The sequence below is a fragment of the Chaetodon auriga genome, chromosome 4 (assembly GCF_051107435.1).
Source record: "Chaetodon auriga isolate fChaAug3 chromosome 4, fChaAug3.hap1, whole genome shotgun sequence".
NCBI lineage: Eukaryota > Metazoa > Chordata > Actinopteri > Chaetodontiformes > Chaetodontidae > Chaetodon > Chaetodon auriga.
Genome location: NC_135077.1, coordinates 16,362,270 through 16,384,237, shown reverse-complemented (window position 1 = coordinate 16,384,237; position 21,968 = coordinate 16,362,270). Strand labels below are relative to the sequence as shown.

The 21,968-nt window shown below is 42.7% G+C and overlaps 3 protein-coding genes across 4 annotated transcripts; 2 read left to right on the top strand and 1 right to left on the bottom strand.

Moving 5' to 3' along the window:
• Window positions 1–210: 210 nt before the first annotated feature.
• On the bottom strand, window positions 211–8,750 carry rexo5 (RNA exonuclease 5). 2 transcript variants are annotated; one of them, XM_076728623.1, is made up of 19 exons: window positions 8,626–8,750; window positions 7,422–7,724; window positions 7,135–7,261; window positions 6,928–7,048; window positions 6,471–6,578; window positions 5,923–6,011; window positions 5,019–5,134; window positions 4,790–4,928; window positions 4,063–4,157; window positions 3,868–3,970; window positions 3,701–3,789; window positions 2,857–2,965; window positions 2,505–2,606; window positions 2,282–2,419; window positions 2,001–2,093; window positions 1,510–1,873; window positions 1,223–1,422; window positions 433–542; window positions 211–357 (listed from the first exon to the last, which is right to left on the bottom strand). In XM_076728623.1, exons 2-19 carry the CDS (start codon window positions 7,703–7,705, stop codon window positions 303–305), a joined length of 2,442 nt encoding a protein of 813 aa, XP_076584738.1. In that variant the 5' UTR covers window positions 7,706–7,724; window positions 8,626–8,750; the 3' UTR covers window positions 211–302. The 2 variants fall into 2 exon arrangements, with proteins under 2 accessions (XP_076584738.1, XP_076584739.1); XM_076728624.1 differs by having other exon boundaries at window positions 7,422–7,721; window positions 8,626–8,708.
• A 331-nt stretch (window positions 8,751–9,081) lies between these two features.
• eri2 (ERI1 exoribonuclease family member 2) lies at window positions 9,082–13,344 on the top strand. Its single transcript, XM_076728921.1, has 9 exons — window positions 9,082–9,234; window positions 9,547–9,611; window positions 9,724–9,804; window positions 9,904–10,031; window positions 10,124–10,286; window positions 10,523–10,623; window positions 10,761–10,842; window positions 10,940–11,028; window positions 11,451–13,344. Exons 1-9 carry the CDS (start codon window positions 9,212–9,214, stop codon window positions 12,939–12,941), a joined length of 2,223 nt encoding a protein of 740 aa, XP_076585036.1. The 5' UTR covers window positions 9,082–9,211; the 3' UTR covers window positions 12,942–13,344.
• Window positions 13,345–13,640: 296 nt separating this feature from the next.
• thumpd1 (THUMP domain containing 1) lies at window positions 13,641–17,818 on the top strand. The gene is made up of 5 exons (XM_076729711.1): window positions 13,641–14,147; window positions 14,634–14,811; window positions 14,899–14,984; window positions 15,108–15,270; window positions 15,376–17,818. The coding sequence occupies exons 1-5, from the start codon at window positions 13,941–13,943 to the stop codon at window positions 15,705–15,707; spliced, it is 966 nt and encodes a 321-aa protein (XP_076585826.1). The 5' UTR covers window positions 13,641–13,940; the 3' UTR covers window positions 15,708–17,818.
• Window positions 17,819–21,968: the final 4,150 nt, after the last annotated feature.

Below are 21,968 nucleotides of genomic sequence, written 5' to 3'. Positions count from 1 at the left end.
CGGCTTCCTGCACACTTTCAGTCACACTTAAAACAGATGTGCTTATTTAATATTTAAGCATTTTGCTTTCATGTGCCCTTATTCCCAGCTGAAGCTGATGAGGTCAAACATTAAATATTTGGAATCAGGGTTGTTTATACGTTTGCTGAATGGAAAAGTATCGTGCAGACACGCAGCTGAGAGCTCTTTCAGTAAAAAAAAACACAAGTCTGAGGTAAGAAGTCTGTGGCACTTGATTTTTTTTAATTATTTGATTTATTTTTGTATCGTCACTCCCTCAGAGGACCAGGTCACTGTTCGCTTCAGGAACCTTGCTTGACCTCCACGAGGCACAAACCAGGAATGTGGTCGCGAGCACTGAAGAGGAGAAGAGAAAGCTTAGACATGTTTCACTTTGAGGCAGAATTTTCCAGACTGGATCAGAATCCTCACCCGGTGTGTCCGAGCAGAACAACCACTGACAGAGTGCAGTCTGGGAGAGATCTGAAGAGCTTCTGCAGGCGGCAGTCCAACTTCCTCATCTTGAGATCCATTTCCTGGTCCTAAACAGATCAGTCAAAAGTCAACGTGTAGTACAAACTAGGTTTCCATTCCTGAACTCACACACATGTGCAGCATATACACTGAGACATATATTTAACCATGCTCACATAAAACTGAATGTATGGATGGATGACGAAGGAATGACCCACCCTACTCTGCTTCCGATTGGCTTACCCTGACAATTTACCAGAATCCTAACCAATCATTACTCCTCATGCCTAAACCTACCCAACCCATCCGATGAAGGCAACAAGTACTCATTCAAAGGCAGAGTAGGGTGGGTAATTCCTTTGCCATCCTAGGAAAAAAAAGAAAAAGCAAACAGCTGCCGCTTTGGGTTTTCACACACAGGTTACACTTGTAGAGTGCTGACACCAAGAAAATTCCTGGATGGGTGAAAAATAATTTGTCCGACTCTCCGTAGGCATCGTCAGACTTCATCAGGCTCAGCTGTGCTTTAAACTTAAAGCTAACACAGCCAGCTGACAGGCTTACTCCTATCATTGCTTACTTAATACTAATGTGCAGCCTGCTGACACGCTGACAAAGCAAAAAGACTCTGGCAGACAGAAAGTCAGGGATTGGCTGAGAGCAACACCCACGAGCCCGCCTCCACTGGGACTGACATGAAAACACAGAGGCTTTAGGAGCGTGTGAGTCAACGCACCCTCGTCTTTACCTGTGAACTGCTGTGCATGGGACCCCTCCCCTCGTCTTCTGCCGCCTCATTGTCAGGATCCACGGCGGTGGTTGCCGTTGTCATGGGAACCCATGAAGGTAAGTGGGATGGAGTTAGGGATGGACAGACGAGGTAGTTGTCCTTCTGGAGGTCCTCGGAGGAGCTGAGGGCTGAATGTTTGTCCTCTGAACACTCAAACTCTGTCCACCAGAGACACACAAACTTTGCATGAACTCACACACGAAGAGTACAGCAAGCGATGAGGAACAATACAGCGTTTCACTCACTTATGTGTGCATGTCTTGCATGTTTTCCAGGTTTGGCAGGAAGGACGACTCTCTCCACCGCGCCAAAGTGCGCAAATGTCTCTCTGAGCGCCTCCTCTGATAGTTTAGACTTGGTGGTGGTGGGCTGCAGCTGGGCACCGTTGACTTTAGCAGAGGGCGAACCGTTCAGAGCCGTAACAGGAGTAACTCCTGATCTTTTTGTGTCTAACGTGTGTCCATTGACCTTTGCAGAAACGTGAATGCTTTCGGCCATGCTAGGGTTAAATTTAATGGCGTAGAGGTGACTGGCGTTGAGACCGTCATCCATCAAAGCGTCAAGAGTCAGATCCAGGTCCAGCATTGACTCATAAACAGGCCTCTGGACCTTGAAAAGACACACAGAAGCACACGTGTTGGACACACAGCAGGCTACAAATGTTTTAACATGACTTCACCTGCAATGTAAAGGGAATATGGAACAGAAAGCAAAAAGAAAACAGGATGAGAGTTACCTTGATGGACTGTCCCTGCAGATTAAGTCCATTCAAAGTCTTTAAAGCCAGCAGAGCTCCCTCCAGCAGCTTGAACTCGACCTCTGCATGAACCTGGAAACCAGACATTGTCAGAAAAACAGGCGAGATCAATGAAGCACATCCATACAGCAGACTCTTACAGCTCTGGTTTAGCAACAATTATCACACTGCCTTTAAAAGGTTGTGTTAATCGGAGTCAGACCTGCAAATGGTAGCTTCTTAAATGTAAATTAAAGCATTATAATGGAGGCGAGACACACCCTGACAGTTGTGTTCAACATTTTGATCTTCCGAACTGGTCCGCAACAACGAAACAGCCGCCTCGCCTCCCTCTCGGAGAAACCTGCGGGAAACGGCCCAGCGAACACGACACACATGTCTCGAAGGTTTGCACACACCTGCAAGATAAACACACACATTACGAGGTGCACTGAAGTAACACACAGACGCTTTAAACTGATGGGTTCCAGATAAACATCTCACCCTCTGGTACTGCTGCTCCTGGTGAAGGCGGTCTGAGAGGGATGAAAGCTGGAGCACTGAGAGGAAGGGGCTCTTGTTCTGTCTCCTGAAAGAGGCCAACACCTGAAGGACAGAGTAACAGAGGAGGAGGAGGAGAAGAAGAGGAGCATGACTTAAAGGGAGGATGGCGAGGAAAAAGGATGATGCAGCAGCCTGTAACCTCTGAATCAAATGAAAAATACGGCAAACTGATACATATATCCAGCTATAATCAAGGTCATCTCATTTCTTGGTGGAAAACCAAGTTAATCTTAAGTGTTTGATCAGGTAAAGGTCAGGAGGCAGCAGGCAGCTCCGGAGTCAAAACTCTCACCTCTTTGTCAGAGTTGAGCCACATCTGATTGGACGGATCCAGCGCGATGTCAGAACGCTTCCCTAAGAAGGCGACTGAGCGGCCAAGTGTTTGCAGGACGTCAGCAAACCTGCACGATCAACAGAGACGGAGAACTGGTCAAACACAGCTGCAGCAGAAAGAGTGAAGAGAGTTTCACCTCATCAAGAGCAGAATCAATCAATCAATTCATGACACAGATTTTAAGGCTTTCATTAGTGACAGCAGCAGCGGTGGGAGTATCACTGTGCAGCAAAATGTTCTCTGTCAGGGTTTCATCATTACATCGGATTAATATTTCTGCTACATTAACGTCTGTGTTGCATTTTATTGCAGTAGATGTTTAAGATTGAGTCCATTTGAACTCCTTTAAATACTGTTGGCCAGTTTAATGTACAGCAATGCACCATAGTCCAGAAGATCATCATCTGTTTGTAGCGTTGATGTCCTGTGAGAACCACGTATCTTTAAAGCGTCACCTTGTCCTGAGCTCAGAAAAACAGCCTGTTTTCAGCATTGTGTCGATGCATTTTCCAGCTAATCAGACAAAGACAAACAGTGTGTTTTTGGCAGTTTTCAGGTAATTTCCGAAACCTTTCTTGTGTCTGAGGAGGTTTACGTCATTGTTTTCCAGAAGCCACACAAACATGTGAGGGCTGTGCGTTTGTACTGATCCACCACAGAGAGGAAAACGCAGGCTTTGAATGGAGGCCAGAGGCGCCAAGGACAGATGTGGGTTACCTGATTTGGTGTGGACACGGTCTGAGTAACTGTGGTGAGAGGTGACAAATGCAAACAGGTGTGCAGATTGTGCAACGTATTGTACCTGTGACTCAGTGTGGGTGGAGGTGCACAGTCAGTGGACTCCTCCTCTATTGTATATCCCCACAGGTCCTCCAGGTGAAGCTCTACAACCTGACAGTGAGCGAAGAAATATTACATCAACTCTGTGTGTGTGTGTGTGTGTGTGTGTGTGTGTGTGAAATGCGTTACCTGGCGAGGGCCATTTTTAATAAAGTACTGGGCCAGCTCCAGAGCTGCCACAGCGTCCTCAGTGGGATTGTGACCCTTCTTCTCTTCAGTTTGTATTTGCCTCCTGGGATACAGGTGTGAAATGAAATTATTAGCTGCAGCAGGTGAGTGAGGCAGAGAGAGAGAGAGAGAGAGAGAGAAGGAGGCACAACTCACTTCAGCACCGTCTCGGCCAGGACCTTCAGTTTAAACCTCTGTCCGAACTCTCTCCTGTACAGCAGCGAGGTGTCGATTACATGCTGGTGGATCAGCTGCAGGGAGAACACAATCCAACTTCAACTTTTTATAGAAAGAGGCATATCTGCATCTGAACAGAGCTTTTCAAACATGAAACACCTTTTTAGAATATATCTGAAATATATATATTGTCTTTTTCATTCATTTTTAATTGAGTTAAAAAGGATCAACAAATGATCACATTCTGTTTTATGGATGCTTTACACAGCCTCCCAGCTCTTTTGGAATCAGGGCTGTAAAGAATCGGGGGGCTCAGCACAGCAGGATGGGCTGAATTCTGCTTTTGTGAAGCAGCAACACGTCCTATTGTTTCCAGGTTAGTGTGGATGCAAAGTTGAGTGCAGAGCAGTATTTGAAAAAAGATGAGCGTTCAGAAGATTAGAGCCTTGATGTGCAGAGTTTGAAATAAATCTGACAGAAATACTGAGACAGATGGTGATGCAGGCTGTTGTGTACATGGTGGTTTTAATGGTTACAGATGGCGTCGCCGTGTTTTTGCAAAGCACACAGACACAAAGCCTCACCTGCTCTCCGGTTCACGACACATTCAAACGACCACAAAAACAAAAGAAACCCACTGACTCAAAACTCATCCTGATAGTTAGATTGTTAAAACACAGACATCTAAACGTCAGCAGTAACTCACTTTCAGAGCACTGAGGTCGTTGTTAACCGAATGTCCCACCAGAACAGCGTCGCTCGGCAATATCGTCCTGAGCTTCACCTGAACGTCCCGCAGGGTGGTCGTGATTGGTCGCAGCATCGCCGCAGTTATACCAGAGAACCTATCGGAAGCCAAGAAAAACATACTCTAACACAGTGACGGATGATGGTTATCAAAGTACGCCAGTTTGTGTGTGTGTGGTTATGTGTACTTGGTGAGGTAGTTGAGGATTCGGTTCTGAGGTTTCACCAGCTCGTCCAGCACACAGTTCCCGTCACCATCCACCAGAGAAACACGAGCCAGCTCGTATCCCTTCTCTGTGAGACACTGAAGCACAACGTTAGCAGTGATGAGCGGCGATAATAGAACCATCACACGGATGCTAAGAACAGCTGAATGAAAGGAGACGGCACAGGAGAGGAAGGACACGGTGATAAATAAAACATTAAATGTAAAACACAGGATGTTTAGACGTAGCTCCTGCAGAATACAGTTATTTCCGGGCAATCCTGAGTGACAGATGGGGAGCTCTGACAATTAGAGCTTCAAGTGGAATAAAAGTGCCTCAGAGTGACGTGTCTCATCCTGTCAGGTGGTGAACATTTCTAAACAAAACAGATGACCAGCAACATGAAGAAGCTTCAGAAATAAATGCCATTCTGTCAAACCCAAACCTGGCTGCCTTGTTTTTATGCACACTTATATAACTGTTCGACTCTTTCCATGAATAATTCCTACCTGGCCAAAAAAAAATCAATAAATCAATCAATAAAACTGACCGGAAGCATATCTGCATATTTATAATAGAGTATTGTACATTCTGACCTGACAGGATGTGCTACAAATTCATGAAAAATCAAAATAGCTCATTAAAATGCTTATTAATTAAAACATTGTCTGTAAGTTCTGCCTGTGTATTTATTCATAACATATTGCTTCAGGCGGTGCTGTAAAATGAGGGTATCAAGAACACACTGCTAGAGATAAAATCACAATAATGGCACCTGTCTATCAATACTGTAGGCTCCATGGATTTGTTATTGATTTTCTGAAACTGCATGACTGGATTCTACAATGCAAAGTGGGAATGAGGTGTATGATTGAGAGCATCTCACCATTTCACAGTCGAGTCCATACAGAGGGCAGCTGTCAGTCAGGCAGTCAGCGCAGTCTGTGCACACAAAGTCCTCAAAGCCCGGCATTCCTGAGCAAAAAGGAACCAAAACCGAGTCAGAAGGTAGAGGTGACGCTGACCTTTGTCTCCATTTCAGCTTTTCGTCTACACCAAGCCGGCGTTTTTCACACCCAAATACTGAGCTTTTAGAGAGGACAGAACCCAGAGTCACTGGAAAGCAGTAACATGGATCATTAGTCCGGTTTTAGCTGCGCTGCACGGGCTTCCTGTGACATTTTACAGGCACTTTAAGGTCCTCGTCCTCGTGTGCAAAGCCCTTAATGTGCTAGCACCAAGCTACATTACTAAATCCCTTGTTCACTATTTGCCTTCACCAAAAACTGCTGCTGGTTTACTGGAGGTTTCCAACAACAGACGAAAGAAAATCAGGGATGCAGCCTTTGTCCATCACAACCCAAAGCTATGGAACACACTACCTATGGATATCAATGAGGCTAGCTCGCTACAGAGACAAGAGACAAGACTCACCTTTGACTGGGAAATGTCTCTTGATCATCTCCTCCTGAGAGAGAACATACGCCGTCAGTCCTCTCCTCTGTGTCCCAAACTTGATGATTACTGGATGAGTCCTCAGCGCTGCAGCAGTGCACAATAACACACACACACACACACACACACACACACACACACACACACACACAAATACACACAAATAAGGAGAAGAGCAAAAACACTCAGAGGAAACACAAAACTACAGCTGAGAGATATGATATCATTGACTAAACAAAATATTAGAGCATTCAGAAGATAATTACACACAGGCAGATTATTTGACTAACAGTGGACTTTGGATGTGACCTACAACAGTTGAATAAGTTCATAAAATATCTAAACCTTTAACTAGGTCTAAATCTACAGCTGTACCGAGTATGTGTTCATGTTATGTCCCAGATCTACACTCTACACAACAAACGCAAATCCTCACCTTTGTGTAACTGACTGCTTTCACCGTGCCTTTGGGAAAGTGACAGAGCATCCGATTTGGGAACTTCACTGCTGAAGATTCCGGACGCCAGGTCGGAAAGTGATGGAGTAAAAGTGGTCCTCTACTCCAGCCAGATAAAACACAAGCACCGGTGTTAAAACACAGACACTGAGGATACAATTTGTCCCATTACCTCTGCTTACTCACAGTGGTGTAGCTGGTCCTGAGGTGTCGCAGGGTGAGGTAGTGTTTATAAAAGTGACTCTGGCTCAGGCCCTCCACGATCACCACGTTCACAGCTTTAATCATCTTCTGATGGAGGAGACGACACCAACTAAAGGAGACACGGGGGAAGCGTAAGTGTTGTAGTCTGCAGCACAAAAGACTTAAAACAGATCATTTAGATTATTGCGGCAGCACAGGGACGAAGCATAAGTACATTACAGAGAGTTATTTGATGAGAGCCGATAAGATCTTACTATCACAGTCATTACCTGGGCTGTTTAACGCCACCTGTTTTCCCCAGAGCGGCGTAATGTAGCAGCTCCGTCAGCTCATTCTGTGTAATTGGTTGCTGAAGGCGGTCGAGCAGCACAGAGATCCTCGGCGAGCGGGAGGAACGTCCACGCTCCAGCGTCTCCTCGCCTTCCTGCGCAGTTTTTAATCTCTTGGCCGTCTCGTGCGCTGTGGGGGCGACGCTCTTTCTTTTCTCTCTGCTGCATGTTGCTGCTGCTGCTGCTGCTGCTGCTGCTGCTGATGATGATGATGAAGGCTCCATGTTCAAGCTGAAGTTTCTACTGAGAGATTTAAAGACAGAGATATTTGAAATGCCATCCCCTGTGTTTAGCCGACTAGGACTGTGCATATTGCATATGATATATGCATATTGAAAGTTGGCCTTGAATGCTTTAACTGTACGAACTCTTTGATCAGATCTTTCCTCATTTAAATCAGCATTTTCAGCTGTATTCTAAACTTTTGTTGCTTTGTACCAGGACAAAATAAACATAGAGAACAAGATAGAGAAAATGAGTTTTGTAGGTGGATGTTTTCTAGCTTTCATTGATGATAGAAATATGCATCCACCGAACCTCAGCAAATCACTATTTCTGGAAATCACTTAAAGCTATTACAGTTTATGTATGGCTGTAATTATTCTGCAGGTGAACACACAACACAGACTTCTGGGACAATAAATAGAGACAGGTATGTAGAAAAACCTGTTCACAGAATAATCCTCAATGCGAGGTAGAGACACAAAATAATGTTTTACAACAATATTGAAAGTGTATTTGGCCGACTGATATTCTGGAACAACTTCACCTTTCACCAGGTGAGACTGTACAGGTGCCACTGAAGAACAGGAGACACCAGGAGGTTGTTCTATGAAGCAACCATGATTACTGAAGGAGAATGACTTAAATGACATGGTGATGTCTTTGGCTACTTTACCGCATTATGAGGAGATGTGTACATTCAAAGCATTTCTAGTGACGAGAATGTGTTTGTGCAGCAAACGTCAGATAAATAACATGAACCGGTTCAGTGGTTGAACTCAGTTTGGTGTTTGATTACACAGGACACACTAACCATGTAGCTAGCTAACACTTTACAAAACACTGTACACCTATTAGTTTATGAGATAGTATTTTTAAGTTCAGTATAGGCGTGAAAATAGTAATTAAAATGTGTAAATACCAGATGTTATTGCTTCTGCAGGCTTCAAAATCATGTTTCTCCACCACTGGTAGCGGCTAAAAACACATGGTTAAAACTCAGACGCTACTGCATGTTACCATATGCGATAGAAAGTTAGAAAATACGAGCACTACTTCCGGTTTGTAACTTTAAAACTTAAACTTATGTATTGACTAATGTGTTTCAGTTCGTGCACGTAGCTAAATTACGTAGATTTGAAAGTGTTTAGTCTGACAAAATGACTACTACAGATCACACTTACACTATGTGGGCATTTTGTTTTTCTTTCTTGTTGTCTTACATTGGTCGCTTATTATCCAGTATTTCATGCCCTTGTTTCGATTTAAAGCACGATAAAACCGGAAGTGCCGTTCGTTCAGTTTCGATAAACGCCGTGATCTTAACGTGGTCGACTATCTGTTTCTGCAATTGATTTCATAGACTCGCAGCCCCAATGAATCAACCGCAGACTGATGGATGAACGTTTAAAAAAACAGCGCGATTTTTGCTGCGTTTTGTAGTGGCAAGGTTTTATAGTTCCATGTGTTTTTTGTAAAATTAGTTGTCAAGTAATAATAATAACGTTATGTCTACAAAGAAACTGGCCAAGTAAGTAACTGAGTGACCATGAGCATTTAGCCTTTAGCGTTAGCAAACAGCTAATGTAAACAACAAACCGGGAAGACAAAGAAACGTTTTGTAACGTAGTAACTGTAAATGTTTTAGTAACTAACGTCATACATTCGTGTTATGTTGAGTGCTTTCATATTGTTTAAATTTTAAACTATTTATGTTTAAATTGGTCAACAGTGCTTTGCTGCAGTTTGTGCTCTGTCGTGTCGCTGAGATTTGGGAAAACACGTTGAGGCTGAAGGTAACAGTTTTTAACAGAGGCTCTTCAATCCCTTCTCGTCTTCACAGGGAACTTGGATTATTGAGGCAGAGGAGTCAGTCTTCTAACGGGTTAAAGAAATCATTGGTAGCAAGTAAGTATGACTATTTGACTTGATTATGTGTATATGTAGAGTTCATGTTGAGACACACTGGAACACATTGTTGGACTTGCAGCTGTATAAAATGCTGCGTGTTTCCTCTCAGATCAAATATTCTCATACCTGATTGTGATTGATTTCGAGTCCACTTGCTGGAGGGAGAAAAACAGCCACAGCCAGGAAATTAGTAAGTAACCCCTTTACATGTTACATACAAGGACCGTTTCGCTTTTTCTCCCTGACTGCTGATGCACCCATCCATCCTTCTTTCTTCCCTCTAATGCAGTTGAGTTTCCTGCTGTTCTGCTGAACACGTCTACGGGGGAGGTCGAATCCGAGTTTCACACTTATGTTCAACCCCAAGAACGCCCCATTCTGTCTGAGTTCTGCACTGAGCTGACCGGGATTACACAGGTGTCTGTGCATAGACAGAAATATACTGCTTCAGACATGCCAATGGACTTCACATTTCCTCTAAACACTCCCTCTGTCTGTCTGTCTCACAGATGCAAGTTGAGGCAGGAGTCCCTCTTCAGATCTGCCTTTCTCGGTTCAGCCGCTGGCTGCAACGCCTGCAGCTCGATATGGGGGTGGTCTTTCCCAATGCACAGCAGAGATCTTCTGCACCCTCAGCTACTGAAAAACTGTGTGCTTTCCTCACATGGTCAGGTAAAAGTTAATGGAATTGGTTTACAACTCATAAGGTATCCATCACAAGTAAAAGACAATATCTCCTGCATTGGAGACCAGAACACTCTAAACATAAACTAGAATTCAATTTTTATCTTCAGACGTTGCAAATCTTGTACAAGAACAATCAGTTATCGCGCTCCGTTAGCACAATCCCATGATTTACTTTCACCATGTTGGAATTTTAACGCGCCTCATTCTGCATTGCGTATCAGACTGGGATCTTGGCGTTTGTTTGCAATACGAGTGTAAACGCAAGCAGCTCCATAAACCTGATGTGCTTAACAGCTGGATAGACCTGAGAAACACCTACAGGGTAAGTGGAGGCTCATCTGCTTTGTTTCTCTTTCATGCTTCTGGTTACATCAAGAATTGTTTGGTGCACCAGTTATTTTCTTGATTGTTGTAGTTATCACTTCTCATGTTGTGATTAAGTCCTTTTTTACTTTTCAGATGTTTTACGACAGGAAACCCAAAGGCCTGAACGGGGCACTGCAAGATCTGGGAATACAGTTTTCAGGGAGAGAGCATTCTGGTATCTGGAAAAAAAAGTTATTTTGTCAAAATAAATCTTAATCTGAACATAAAGTCTTAATCTAATCCTGCGTGTCTTGTTTTTCTTGTCTCCTCAGGTTTGGATGATGCTCGAAATACAGCTCAGTTGGCAGCGAGGATGATGAGGGATGGGTGCGTGATGAAGATCACTAAGAGCCTGGTGAGGGTGAGTGGCCGTCGTCCAACGATGCATCCCAACTCCTAAATCCCGGCTCCCCCTTCTGTCTCCCCAAGAAAAACCTCCTATGTATGTTGACTGTGTGGAAGAAGCTTTTGATTCAGAAAGATCCTGCATGTAGAAAGCTTTATTATATAAATAAACAAATACATAACTGGATTGTTGCAATATCATAATCACATATTCATACAACTCATGGCAGTTTTTAGAATGTGCCTGATGCTGTGTAAAATATGAAATAAAACTTTCTGGACACTGAAGAGACAGCAAACATGCAGTTTAATGGGACTCTACAGCCTAGTACCAATAGCTGCTGAGATACTTTATTTCACAATACACTTTCAAGAAAAATCCATAATGGATGATATTGTGAGTCGCTGATGATCTCTCATCTTGTCTTCTTCTTATAGACCCCATTAATGGTCAAACCCATGTTTGGAAAGACAACTGCAGATGACAAGGAAGAAAAATCCAACGCGGATAAAGAGGAACACACACATACCACAAGCAAACCCACATTATCAAAGATTCCTTCCAAATCATGTCGGACTAAATCGTGTTCAGAGATCAATACGAGGGATTTAGACCCAAAGGAGAGCTCAAGTTCAGTTCAAATCTGTCAAAGCCTGATCTCGCCAAAGACACTGCTGAATGGTACAACTCCATCACTCTGGGGACACAACAGGAGGTCAGTCACAGCAGAGGCTGTCACCAATATTTCCTCTTTGGTAATGAGAAATTCACCACACAGTGATAACAGCAGCAGCAGCAGCAGCAGCTTTGTTCTGTGTTCTACTACTGTGGGCTGCCTCTCGAACCTGCCTCAACCAAACCAGCCCGCAAAAACAGGAGCAGCGGTTGGGCTTGCGGATGAAGACGAAGGTGTAGATCTTTCAGTGGAAACAGAAGACAGGTGTGGTTCATATGATGACGTGGTGTTGGGGGGTGATGACGACGTCATCAGTGAAACGGAGAGAGAATCTGACGTCGATTTTGACAGCGGATGTCACGTGTGGGCTGATAAGACACATTCATCAGACAGTGAGGTCACATTAATGGACAACATAAGAGAAACAGTGAGCGTAAAAAACAACTTTAAAACTCAGAAGATGACCAGTGAGTCATCAACGACGTCTCCAGCTGCAAAGATGAGGCGCCACGTTCATGTGTCCAGTCACTTAAATGAAATCAGGCAGCATTCAACGATCTCAGAGCCCGATGCTTATTTTGCTGTGCCTGAAACTGTTACTTGGGACTCCAAATCAAATCAGTGCAAAACAGGACTAAAAACCTGTTTACAGGTAAAGGAAACGTCCCATGAGCCCCATAAAACAAACAGACCTTTTCCAGTCAGGCACAAAACCTTCACGCCAAGAAAGACGTCCACCCCCACTACCTCCTTTGCCCGGCCCAGAGCAGTCGTCAAACAACACACAAATCACAAAGAGACTCCAAAATCGTCCTTTACCATCTTCACTGACCCTGCAAAACCCTCCCGTCCCTCCTCACGTGGCTCTCTTTGCACCTCCAAGAATGTCCTCTCCTCTCTGTCAACCAACACACCTTCCTCACGTGCCAGTCGTTCCTCCTTCTCTGTCACAGTGACAGGAGGACAGAGGATCACATCCCCGCTGTGTGCGTGTGGCCGTCGTGCGAAGCGGCAGGTCGTATCCAATGGTGGACCGAACCACGGCCGAGGGTTTTACTGCTGTCCGGTGCGCCGGTCAGGCGGCGGAGGCGTGGTCCAGAAGGGATGCGAGTTCTTTAAGTGGGAGTCAGCTCTGATGAAGGGCAGCTCAGTGGCCTCTGCTGCAGTCAGGTCGTCTGTCTCACTCTGTCAGATCAGCTCGACTCTGAGCTGCGGTCCTCATCAGAGGTCAACTGTAAGAAAGAGCTATTAACCTGAGAACAAAGCTGCTGCTGTATGATCTACCTCTGTTTGTTGTTTCCTGAATAACGCTGTGTGTTGACTTGTAGAGAGGTCTCCTTTCATCAACTTCACACCGCAGCACAAATCAAAGCCATACTTCACTGACATCATGAATGCTGTTTAATTTATTGATTGTACTTCGGATAATTAATTGGTTTTTCGTACACATTTAGTCACACTTGAATTTGTGAATAATGAGAACTGATGAACTAATGCAATAAAGTAATATTAGTGATGTGGATTTTATAGTAAAATCATCAACTGATAATGAAGACTGATAATAAACTTAATTTTCTGTGTGATGTGCAGTAAATAAGCTATTTTGTAAATGTACTGAAACGAACTGTCAGAATAATAAAGTGGCTGTTTTAGTCAACACTTTGTTCCATGTTGTAATCTTTTAACTTTGCTCTCAGTTTTGGCTTGTTTTTATGAATTTTGTACACTGGTGTAATGTAACTAAGTACATTTACTCAAATACTTAGATACAAGTACATGAGTACCTCTTTTTTATGCAGCTTTATACTTGTGGTCCACTACGTCTCAAACGCAAATAATGTCCATTTTACTCCACGACATTTGTCTGAAAGCTTTACTTCCTAATCAAGTGAAAACCACGTATCTCCAAATATGATGAAACAGGTGTATAAAGATTCGCCAGACCGCCGCAGCCTTTTGTCCCTCCTCACACGCCGTACGGGAGAAACGAAAACGTGCTATGTTATGACTGAATGGGACATCGTCCGTTGAAACAGCTCCAGTTTGGACTGGGACACATGCTCAGACAGACAGGCTGTGACATTTTGTAAACTTCACATGGCTTTTACGTTTCAGTCGTCGCCGCTTTAAAATCTCGAAACGCGATCCGTTAGCCTCAACTGTTAAGCTAACGGCTAACAGCCGAGGGGGAGAGACCAAAACAAGAAGGCAGCTGAAACACAACCTTTTGACTTGTACCGAAGCTGCTAACATGTCGACCGCGACAAACGACTCGAGGAAACGGAGCAAGAAGCGGTACGTGGCCGGCCACCACAGCAAGCGGTGGAAGGGCTCCCGGGAGCTGGAGGTGGGGATGCAGGGGATCCTCATCACATGCAACATGAACGAGAGGAAGTGCACCGCGGAGGCCTTCAATCTGCTCAATGAATACGCCGATAAGCTCTATGGGCCGGAGAAGGTGAGTCCAGGAGCACTTTACTGAGCCCTGCTGGGGTTAAACATGAGGCCTTTTCACGTTAGTCCTCTTTCTAAGTCACTGTACAGCAGGAGCAAGTGAACTTGGTTTGTGTTACGTGAAAGTAGCCAGAGCAAAACCTTTGAAATGTGCACATGCCTGCGACAACAGACCTGAATTAAACCTCAAGGTTGTCTATTTTTCACTACCCACCACTTGTGTGTATAACTAATAATTATATGCGTTAACTAAAATGTGACCATCTGCTAAAACTGTTGATCAGTCAGTGTCAGACAGTTTCACCAACAGTCTGGATGATCAACTTATTGTTAAAGCATTCTTGTCTCTGGACTTTAAAATGTTGATCCGACAAATGAGATTTTGAATGAATCACCTTGCGCTCAAACTGCGAGGCCCATTTTCTAGTACTTCACTGACATGATGTGTGGACATAATACGGTCTTAATAAAGAGCCGCTCATGATCACAGTTGCAAGAAAACAACGGGAGCAGCAGCGAAGAAGAAGAGGCTGACGAGGAAGATGTCGATGTAGCGCTGAAGAAAGAGGTGGCACAGCTGCAAGCATCTGGAGCTAAACAGGAGAGGCGCTTTCAGGCTTTGGAGAGTGGAGCAAACAATGTCATCTTCATCAAAACTCAGAACCTGGGTAAGTCTTCGCTGTGGAGGAATCATTGATGTGATGTATTTTTATTGTGATGTTTTTATGGACCCATTTCTTTTTTTCAACTCCTAGAATCTGACAAGCTGGTTCATCACATCCTGTCTGATCTCCACACCAGCAAGAAGAAGAAGTCACGAGTGATCCTTCGGATGCTTCCTGTGAGTAAAACCCAACGTTTTCAAAGCAGTCAGAAGTAATGTAAAAATATACATCAGGACAAAAACAGTTGAAGTTTCATGCTCTCGTCCGCAGTGTCTCATCCTTGTTTTCGTCTCTTCCAGGTAACCGGAACATGCAAGGCCTTCCAGGATGACATGGTGAAGTACCTGACCACTTTCCTGGAGCCTTGGTTCAAAACCCCAAACTGTGCTACCTACCAGATCGCCTTCAAGGCCCGAAACAGCAGCCACAACAAGAGAGACGAAATCATCAAATCCATTGCAGGTAGAGTTGGACTCAAGAGGAATGTGTTGCTCATATGATCTGATAATGTCGGATGGAAACAGTGATTGAAAGCTGAATTTCAGCTCACTCGTCTGATCGTTTCAGGTCTAGTGGGGAAGCTGAACCCAAAGAACAAGGTCGATCTGACCAACCCAGAACTGACAGTCATTGTGGAGGTCATCAAGGCCGTGTGCTGCATCAGTGTGGTTAAAGACTATACGCTGTATAGAAAGTACAACGTCCAGGAAGTGGTAAAAGAGGACACGCCAAAGCCTGACGTGACCACAGCAAAAACAGATTTGAATGCAGCTGAGCAGAAGGAGAAACGCGATACGGAGGAGACGGACAAAGAAGAGAAGAAAGGCGAAGAAGACGGTGACAACAATGTGCCAGAGCACAACGAGGAAGCTGATAAGGGTGAAGGTGACGGAGAGTAAGAGCTCACGTTCGGAGAAACTGATCGTCAGCGTTTAGATTTCAATTTTCTTTTACAAGAAACATCTCAAGTTGCTTTATATCGTAGTGCTTTTGTTTTCAAATAGGAGGTTCAAATACTCAATGACGTGGCTCGAGGAAATATTGAGGTTAGAAGAGTCAAACAGAATCCGAATATAATTTAATGTCTTTTTTTATGTGACGCATTGGTTCCAGCTTCATTGAGCTGTCCATTTTAAATAACGGGGAATTTGAATTAACTGTACATGTCGCCGCTCTGCAGCTTAACTTTGCCGTCAGCTGACAGTTTTTTAATGCCGAATTTGATTTTTAATTTCAGTGTCATTTTATTTTGGACATTTTTTACTCCAAAGAGAAGAGTTGTGTTCAGGTTCACTGGTGTGTCATATTTTTTGTAACTGTTTCTTAAAGCAGTCCCTGGATTAAAGCTCCCTGTGTGTTTGACTGGTTTTGCCAAATATCCTTCACTCGTTTTTTGGTACTGTGCACTTCAGTGATTGACAGAACAGGGTGGACATCGAAGAAAAGACGGAAGAGTCAAAGCTATATAAACGTCCTGCAGGCTGTCCGTGAGCCCACAGTTCACATCATGTAGTGAAATGTCCTGTTTGACATTGTATTTTGTGTAACTCTGCCGTCATTGAGCTGGTAGTTCTTCTCCGCACCACAAGATGGAGTTAATTCCTCATTTTGTGCAGACATGGACTTCTGTGTGTACTTCGGTCATTGTTCATGGATGACTCATTTATTAAAATCTTTGATACAGTCTACTAATGTGCTTTCCTGCAGCACCTGCTGGTAAAAATAGCTGCTTTAAATCATTTTCTAAATGTCTTGCAGCAGTTTGTAATGAAGAACAGTACAGACCTTCATATCAGTTTAGAAAGATTGCACACCTCGTACTTTCATACAGGGTTTACTGTAAATGAACGTGTATTTGACAGCCTGACAGTCTTTAACAGCTTCGACCTGTGATGCTAAAAAACTGCACTGGTTTTGAGTGAGTTGATTCAGGTCCGAGTGATGATATGACTCAATAAAATTTGTCATATTTTGTTAGTAAACGAAATAACATAATTATTTTTTCCTAAACCTGACCAAGTAGTTTTGGTGCCACAGCAAAGCTTTATTTTGAAAATCTAACCTGACATTAAATATCTATTATTGCTAACTTTTCTGCAGAAGCTTTGGTCCGATACCAGGTTGCAGCCTGGTTGAGATATTTCAGATTAGTGGACCAACCAACCAACCAACCAACCAACATTGCTGTCCTGTGAGCAACATGACCAAACATCCATGCTGCTGTTCACTGTGCTTTCTGTGGTCTTGTACTTCTTGCATGAGTTTAATATCAGGCTGTCTACAGGTTTAAGCCAGAATAAGAGCTCATATTTCTGTGGAATTATCTCGGGTCTCTCCTCTGCATCCACTGGCCATTCTGCAAAGGTCACACACACTTTCATGGTTTGTCTTTTGAAGACATTATCAGGAGAACTTGCTTTGTTTATACATTGTTTTTTCTCAGTATGACACATCAAAACTGAATCTTAAAGTAAGAGCAACTTTAAAATGTACTCTTAAGCAAAAATGGTGCAGTACAGTACAACCACAGCGCTGTCATTCAGTGAAGGAATTAATCATAGTAAGGGCTTCCACAGTTCTCTGTCACGTACACATAACACACACAGGCATTAAGAGAATTGTGAATTTCTCTGCTCATTACACTTGGGATGAACTGTTGTGACCCACCAGTCGTTATCTCCACTATATTCAGCTAAAACTTATAAATTGCAATGCCACCGACTCTCAGGTGGCCCAATCAGTGTGACCTGCTGACAAGCTTATAGCGCCAACACCAGGGGAAAGGATTGGATGTTTTCAGCCTGCCAGTGTGTTATTAGTGCAATACCAATTAGACTGTGTGACTAGGCTGCATAATGTCTAATGCACAGTGATGCCTCATAATGATATCACAGTGCCGGCGTCTAATATCTCTACTCTCTCTCTTAATAGAGAACATAATAAAAACTGTTTCTTACAGATGGAAAGGCTGTTTTTATGATTGTAAATGTTTTTTTTTATTAAACAGTGTAACAAATAAAGCTCATTGAGATGTGCTATTCAATTCATAAAAAGCATTCTGCAGAAGCTGACAGTTTGACATGTTTAACCAGGAACAGCATAATCAAAATCAAGAGAATATGCACAGTGCCAACCGCTTGGTGTTGTCTACATGACGAAATAGCCTCTGATGTTTTAATTGCCCCCAAGGCCATGTCTAATTAAACCTCAGTGGGAACTAAAGCCCACTGCTTTCCAGCCAAATAGGCATACAGACACATGCGCACCGTTCTGCCACCCAGGATTGTACGCTTATTCAGGTTTAAATGTCACCGGCCTGTGAAACAATTGCATCCACAGGCGCATGTGCACACGGTCCCCGGGGTCAGGATTAGCATCCATTGGTGTGGCTCCATATCTGACCTTTATGAGTGGCTAAGTAGTGCTCTCCAGGGTCTCATTTGTCTCACTTTACCCGAACAATGGCCTCGACCCCCTCACAACTGTAGCCTTCTCTCCCACACTGCAGTGAACATGTCTAGACTCACACTGTTGAGCTTCAGAGCTTTTCAAGGACTCCAGATCCACTTCCACAAACTAACATCTGATTAAAATAACATTAACGCCTCTGAAAATTTGATGCAAAACTGAAGCATTACATTATAACCTCACATGTTTTTGACTAAATAGGCAACAATCAGAGTTAAAGTCTGAAATAAAGCATCGTTTGTTATTATTTATTAAGAGTTTATCACTCAAAGACTCAGCTAATGTGTTTCATAGGAACTGTGCTGGTGTGGTTTTATTAAATCTGATTGACAGGCCCGACAACATCAGCACACAACACAACAGCTGTCGTCACATTTTTATTTCAAATGTTGCTGAACTGTGATTGGTGCATGGAGGTGTGTGACTTCCCCTTTTCTAATGGAACCCTGCCCACTGCAAACCAGTGAGAAGAGCGCAGAGAAGAACACAAAATCAGAAATCATAATGTGAAATAACCAAAACTGGTCTAACTTTGGCAGCACACCTGATATTAAAGGGTCACCTCACTGACTTATACGTTTAGTATAATTGTAAAAACAACAAACAACAAATCATTGTATCAGCTCACTTTAAAAGAGATAAAACGGAAGCGTATCAAACTAAAGAGTAGAACAAAGATGCTGATGAAAAAGGTGAGATAGCACACCCTTGTATACTTACATAGAAGTGTGGGAGTGAGAGGGATACACAGTAATTAAAGAAGAAAACGGACATGTGGGCAGATACACGAATGTGAGGGCGCAAATATATATTAACTCCAAGATAACCGTCACTACAGGTTGATTATGTCTATGGTCTGTGAGCAGTTCAAGCAAACAGTGATTTTCTAAACCTATTAGATTGTTTAATTTCAATTTAGACCCGCAGACTTTCCATTATTTCACAAGAAATAAGATTAGAGAGACGTCAGAAAATACACTTTAGGGATGAAGTGTTATTAAAATTTAATATTAAAAATTAACAGTTATCATGATGTGTACATTCGCATATCTACAGATTGTACTGTATTAATACTATGATATTCTACTGTGTTGCTGTTATTAAAAATCTTAAATTGTACAATCTTAATGTTTTTAGAAATGTAGAACTTGATATTTTGTGAAATTATGGCTCACTGGGACACTTGAATAGAACGAAGCCATTGTGAATTTTATCAGTAACGCCTGCAGTTTTTCTACAAGGACAGTCATGATCAGATGGAATTAACATTTTGTTTTACTTCTACATTTCTTTCGAATTACTGAACCATTCAGAGAGTGAGTGAGTGTTGATTTAAAGGTCTCGGACCAGGCTAGTTCATGACAGATTTTAATTTGGAAATGACAAATGGGAGTGGTGTCATCCTGCATCTGTTCTGTGTCAGCCAATGCAATGAGTTTACGATCAGTTACTGTACGTGAGATAGAAAAGTGAACTGGACAGTCCAATTATTCCAGTAACTTTTGCCATATGAAAGTGTGCCTGACCTCTTAAAGCTGAGATACTGGTGTATCTGCTTTTGTGATTGTGATTTACATTATGCTACATGGCTTTCTGTTACATGAGTCATAGTCACTGCAAATGTGTGGTAAAATCTCAAAAAGACACGTGCTGCAGTCTGTTGTTGCAGCTCACAAACTTGTCACAAGCAGTCCAGCGTTGACTGATGGACACTGAATGTTATATTTGTTTGATAAATGTTGGTCTTGCCAGCCCAAACGTCTGACAGCTGCAACCAAAAAGCGATTATGAGCTCTGTCAAACTGGGAGGCTTTTCTGTTATTTTGTCCGTCCCTTAGGTGTCAGTTTGTTGCTTTCCAGATGCTCTCTCTTTTGTTACACACATGCATAGTCAATAGGTGCATAAACCAATGATTTCTTCATTTTTTCATATCTATTGTTACAGTGATGGGAATGTGGTTTGGAGGACATCTATTTCCATGAGAGATTCTATGTCTGTGTGTGTGTGTGTGTGTGTGTGTGTGTGTGTGTGTGTGTGTGTGTGTTGTGCATGGCAGCCAGCTATGTGAATGGGGCTCAGTAATGAGAAATGCTTATCAACTCTCTACAGCCTGTCAGCTTGGTGCTATTAGCTGTTACCCCAACAATCCTACAGGTAGGCCAAGAGTGCTAGTATTGATTCCAAACATTCCTATTTGTCCCCACAGAAAGGGAGCAATCAGCAGACGGATTTAGTTGATTAGGATTATGGGAAGTAATTTGTGGAGGAAATAAGTGGGCATTTTTAAGGGCTCCATTAAGGTTGTGAAATTAGTTTTCGTAATACCTGGCATGAAGCCGCTGTTTGAATGTAAATCACTGTTTATGTGATTGCGACGTGGGTGAGAGGAGGAAGTCTTGGTTTTAGGAAAGCTGGGAAACAGTTTGCTGAAGAGACGGCATCACAAGATGGAGAGAAGAGAAAGCATGAGCAAACAGCAGATTCAGGAGCAGGTATTTTTCCTGTCCGCGCACACTCACATTTACTCATTCTCATGAGTGGTGTAATCCTTGCCGAGGGTGCTTTCCATATCACTGGGTGGCTTTTGCCGCAGAGAGACGCATTTTAGCATAATGCTAACAAGAACCTTGACAATTAGTTAGACAGGAGAGGGGACGTGGGGGCAGAGAGGCGGCAGGGCAGTGTGCAGAGCAAAGATGTGAATAAAAACCTGGAGAAAATAGAGAAACCAGACACTATGGAGAGGAGGTTGAACTGGGACACCAGCTGTGTGACTCTTAAAAGCTTTAATTACATTTCTTTCTTTTTAATAATCAGTGCTAAGAGGAGCTGAATCAAAGCCTTATCTCACTAATGATACTTGAACGATGAATTTACCTTTAGTTTACCACAGATGTGAATACACAGAAAGAACTCTGCATATAACTGTATATCACCTAGACTCTTGTCTAGAGGCAACATGCAACATACACATAAATTTAACCTTTATGAAGTTTATAATGTTTGACTTTTGGTGACGTGTCGGAAATGTGTAAATTAAAATGTGTTCATAGTTGAAGTTGGTGCTGTACTGGACAGTATTATTTGGAAAGATATTCTTTATTTTATTTATTTATTTATTTATTTTTGTCCCTTGCATTTGCATACATTAGGGATGAATAGAAGAAACACCTCTCAATATAATGTAGTCTAGCACAACACCATCATTAACTATGACCTCAATACTAAACATTATTAATATCTTAAAGGCAGACTTTATAGCTTGGTTGTTGTATTGGACTGCACAAAATTGTGCAGGTGTTATCTTACTAACCCCTTTTCTCAGGTAAACACTTCAGGCTACTTTGCTAGTCTACATCTTCAGTCACACCACCTACTTTTCATAAGCAGGCCTAATGTGTCAGAAAGTCTGAAACTGTTTTCAAATGCATGCAGGAAATGCTTGAGCTAATTACATAGTTTAACATAACTTAAATCTGATGCAGTGTTATATAGACAATATAATAATTATTAGCTTATATTAGCTTGCTAGCTATTAGCAAAATACTGTACAATATTATATTCTTGGATTCCATAATCAATATAGTCTGTGAAATGTATGCAACAACAATGCAGAGATAGTATTAATAAAAAGGTGGAGAGAGTGTTTGATGATGTACACATTTTTATTATTACAGAACAAAGATATTTT

Excerpts from the sequence above, each read along its gene's own strand:
- rexo5 (XM_076728623.1), bottom strand. The coding sequence starts at position 7,705 with ATGGAGCCTTCATCATCATCATCAGCAGCAGCAGCAGCAGCAGCAGCA. Across the intron at positions 4,929-5,018 it reads ATCCTCAACTACCTCACCAA|GTTCTCTGGTATAACTGCGG; the intron begins GTACACATAACC and ends GGCTTCCGATAG. Across the intron at positions 2,420-2,504 it reads AGGAGCAGCAGTACCAGAGG|GTGTGTGCAAACCTTCGAGA; the intron begins GTGAGATGTTTA and ends TTTATCTTGCAG.
- eri2 (XM_076728921.1), top strand. The coding sequence starts at position 9,212 with ATGTCTACAAAGAAACTGGCCAA. Across the intron at positions 10,624-10,760 it reads ACCTGAGAAACACCTACAGG|ATGTTTTACGACAGGAAACC; the intron begins GTAAGTGGAGGC and ends TTTACTTTTCAG. Across the intron at positions 11,029-11,450 it reads TCACTAAGAGCCTGGTGAGG|ACCCCATTAATGGTCAAACC; the intron begins GTGAGTGGCCGT and ends TTCTTCTTATAG.
- thumpd1 (XM_076729711.1), top strand. The coding sequence starts at position 13,941 with ATGTCGACCGCGACAAACGACTCGAGGAAACGGAGCAAGAAGCGGTAC. Across the intron at positions 14,148-14,633 it reads AGCTCTATGGGCCGGAGAAG|TTGCAAGAAAACAACGGGAG; the intron begins GTGAGTCCAGGA and ends TCATGATCACAG. Across the intron at positions 15,271-15,375 it reads AATCATCAAATCCATTGCAG|GTCTAGTGGGGAAGCTGAAC; the intron begins GTAGAGTTGGAC and ends TGATCGTTTCAG.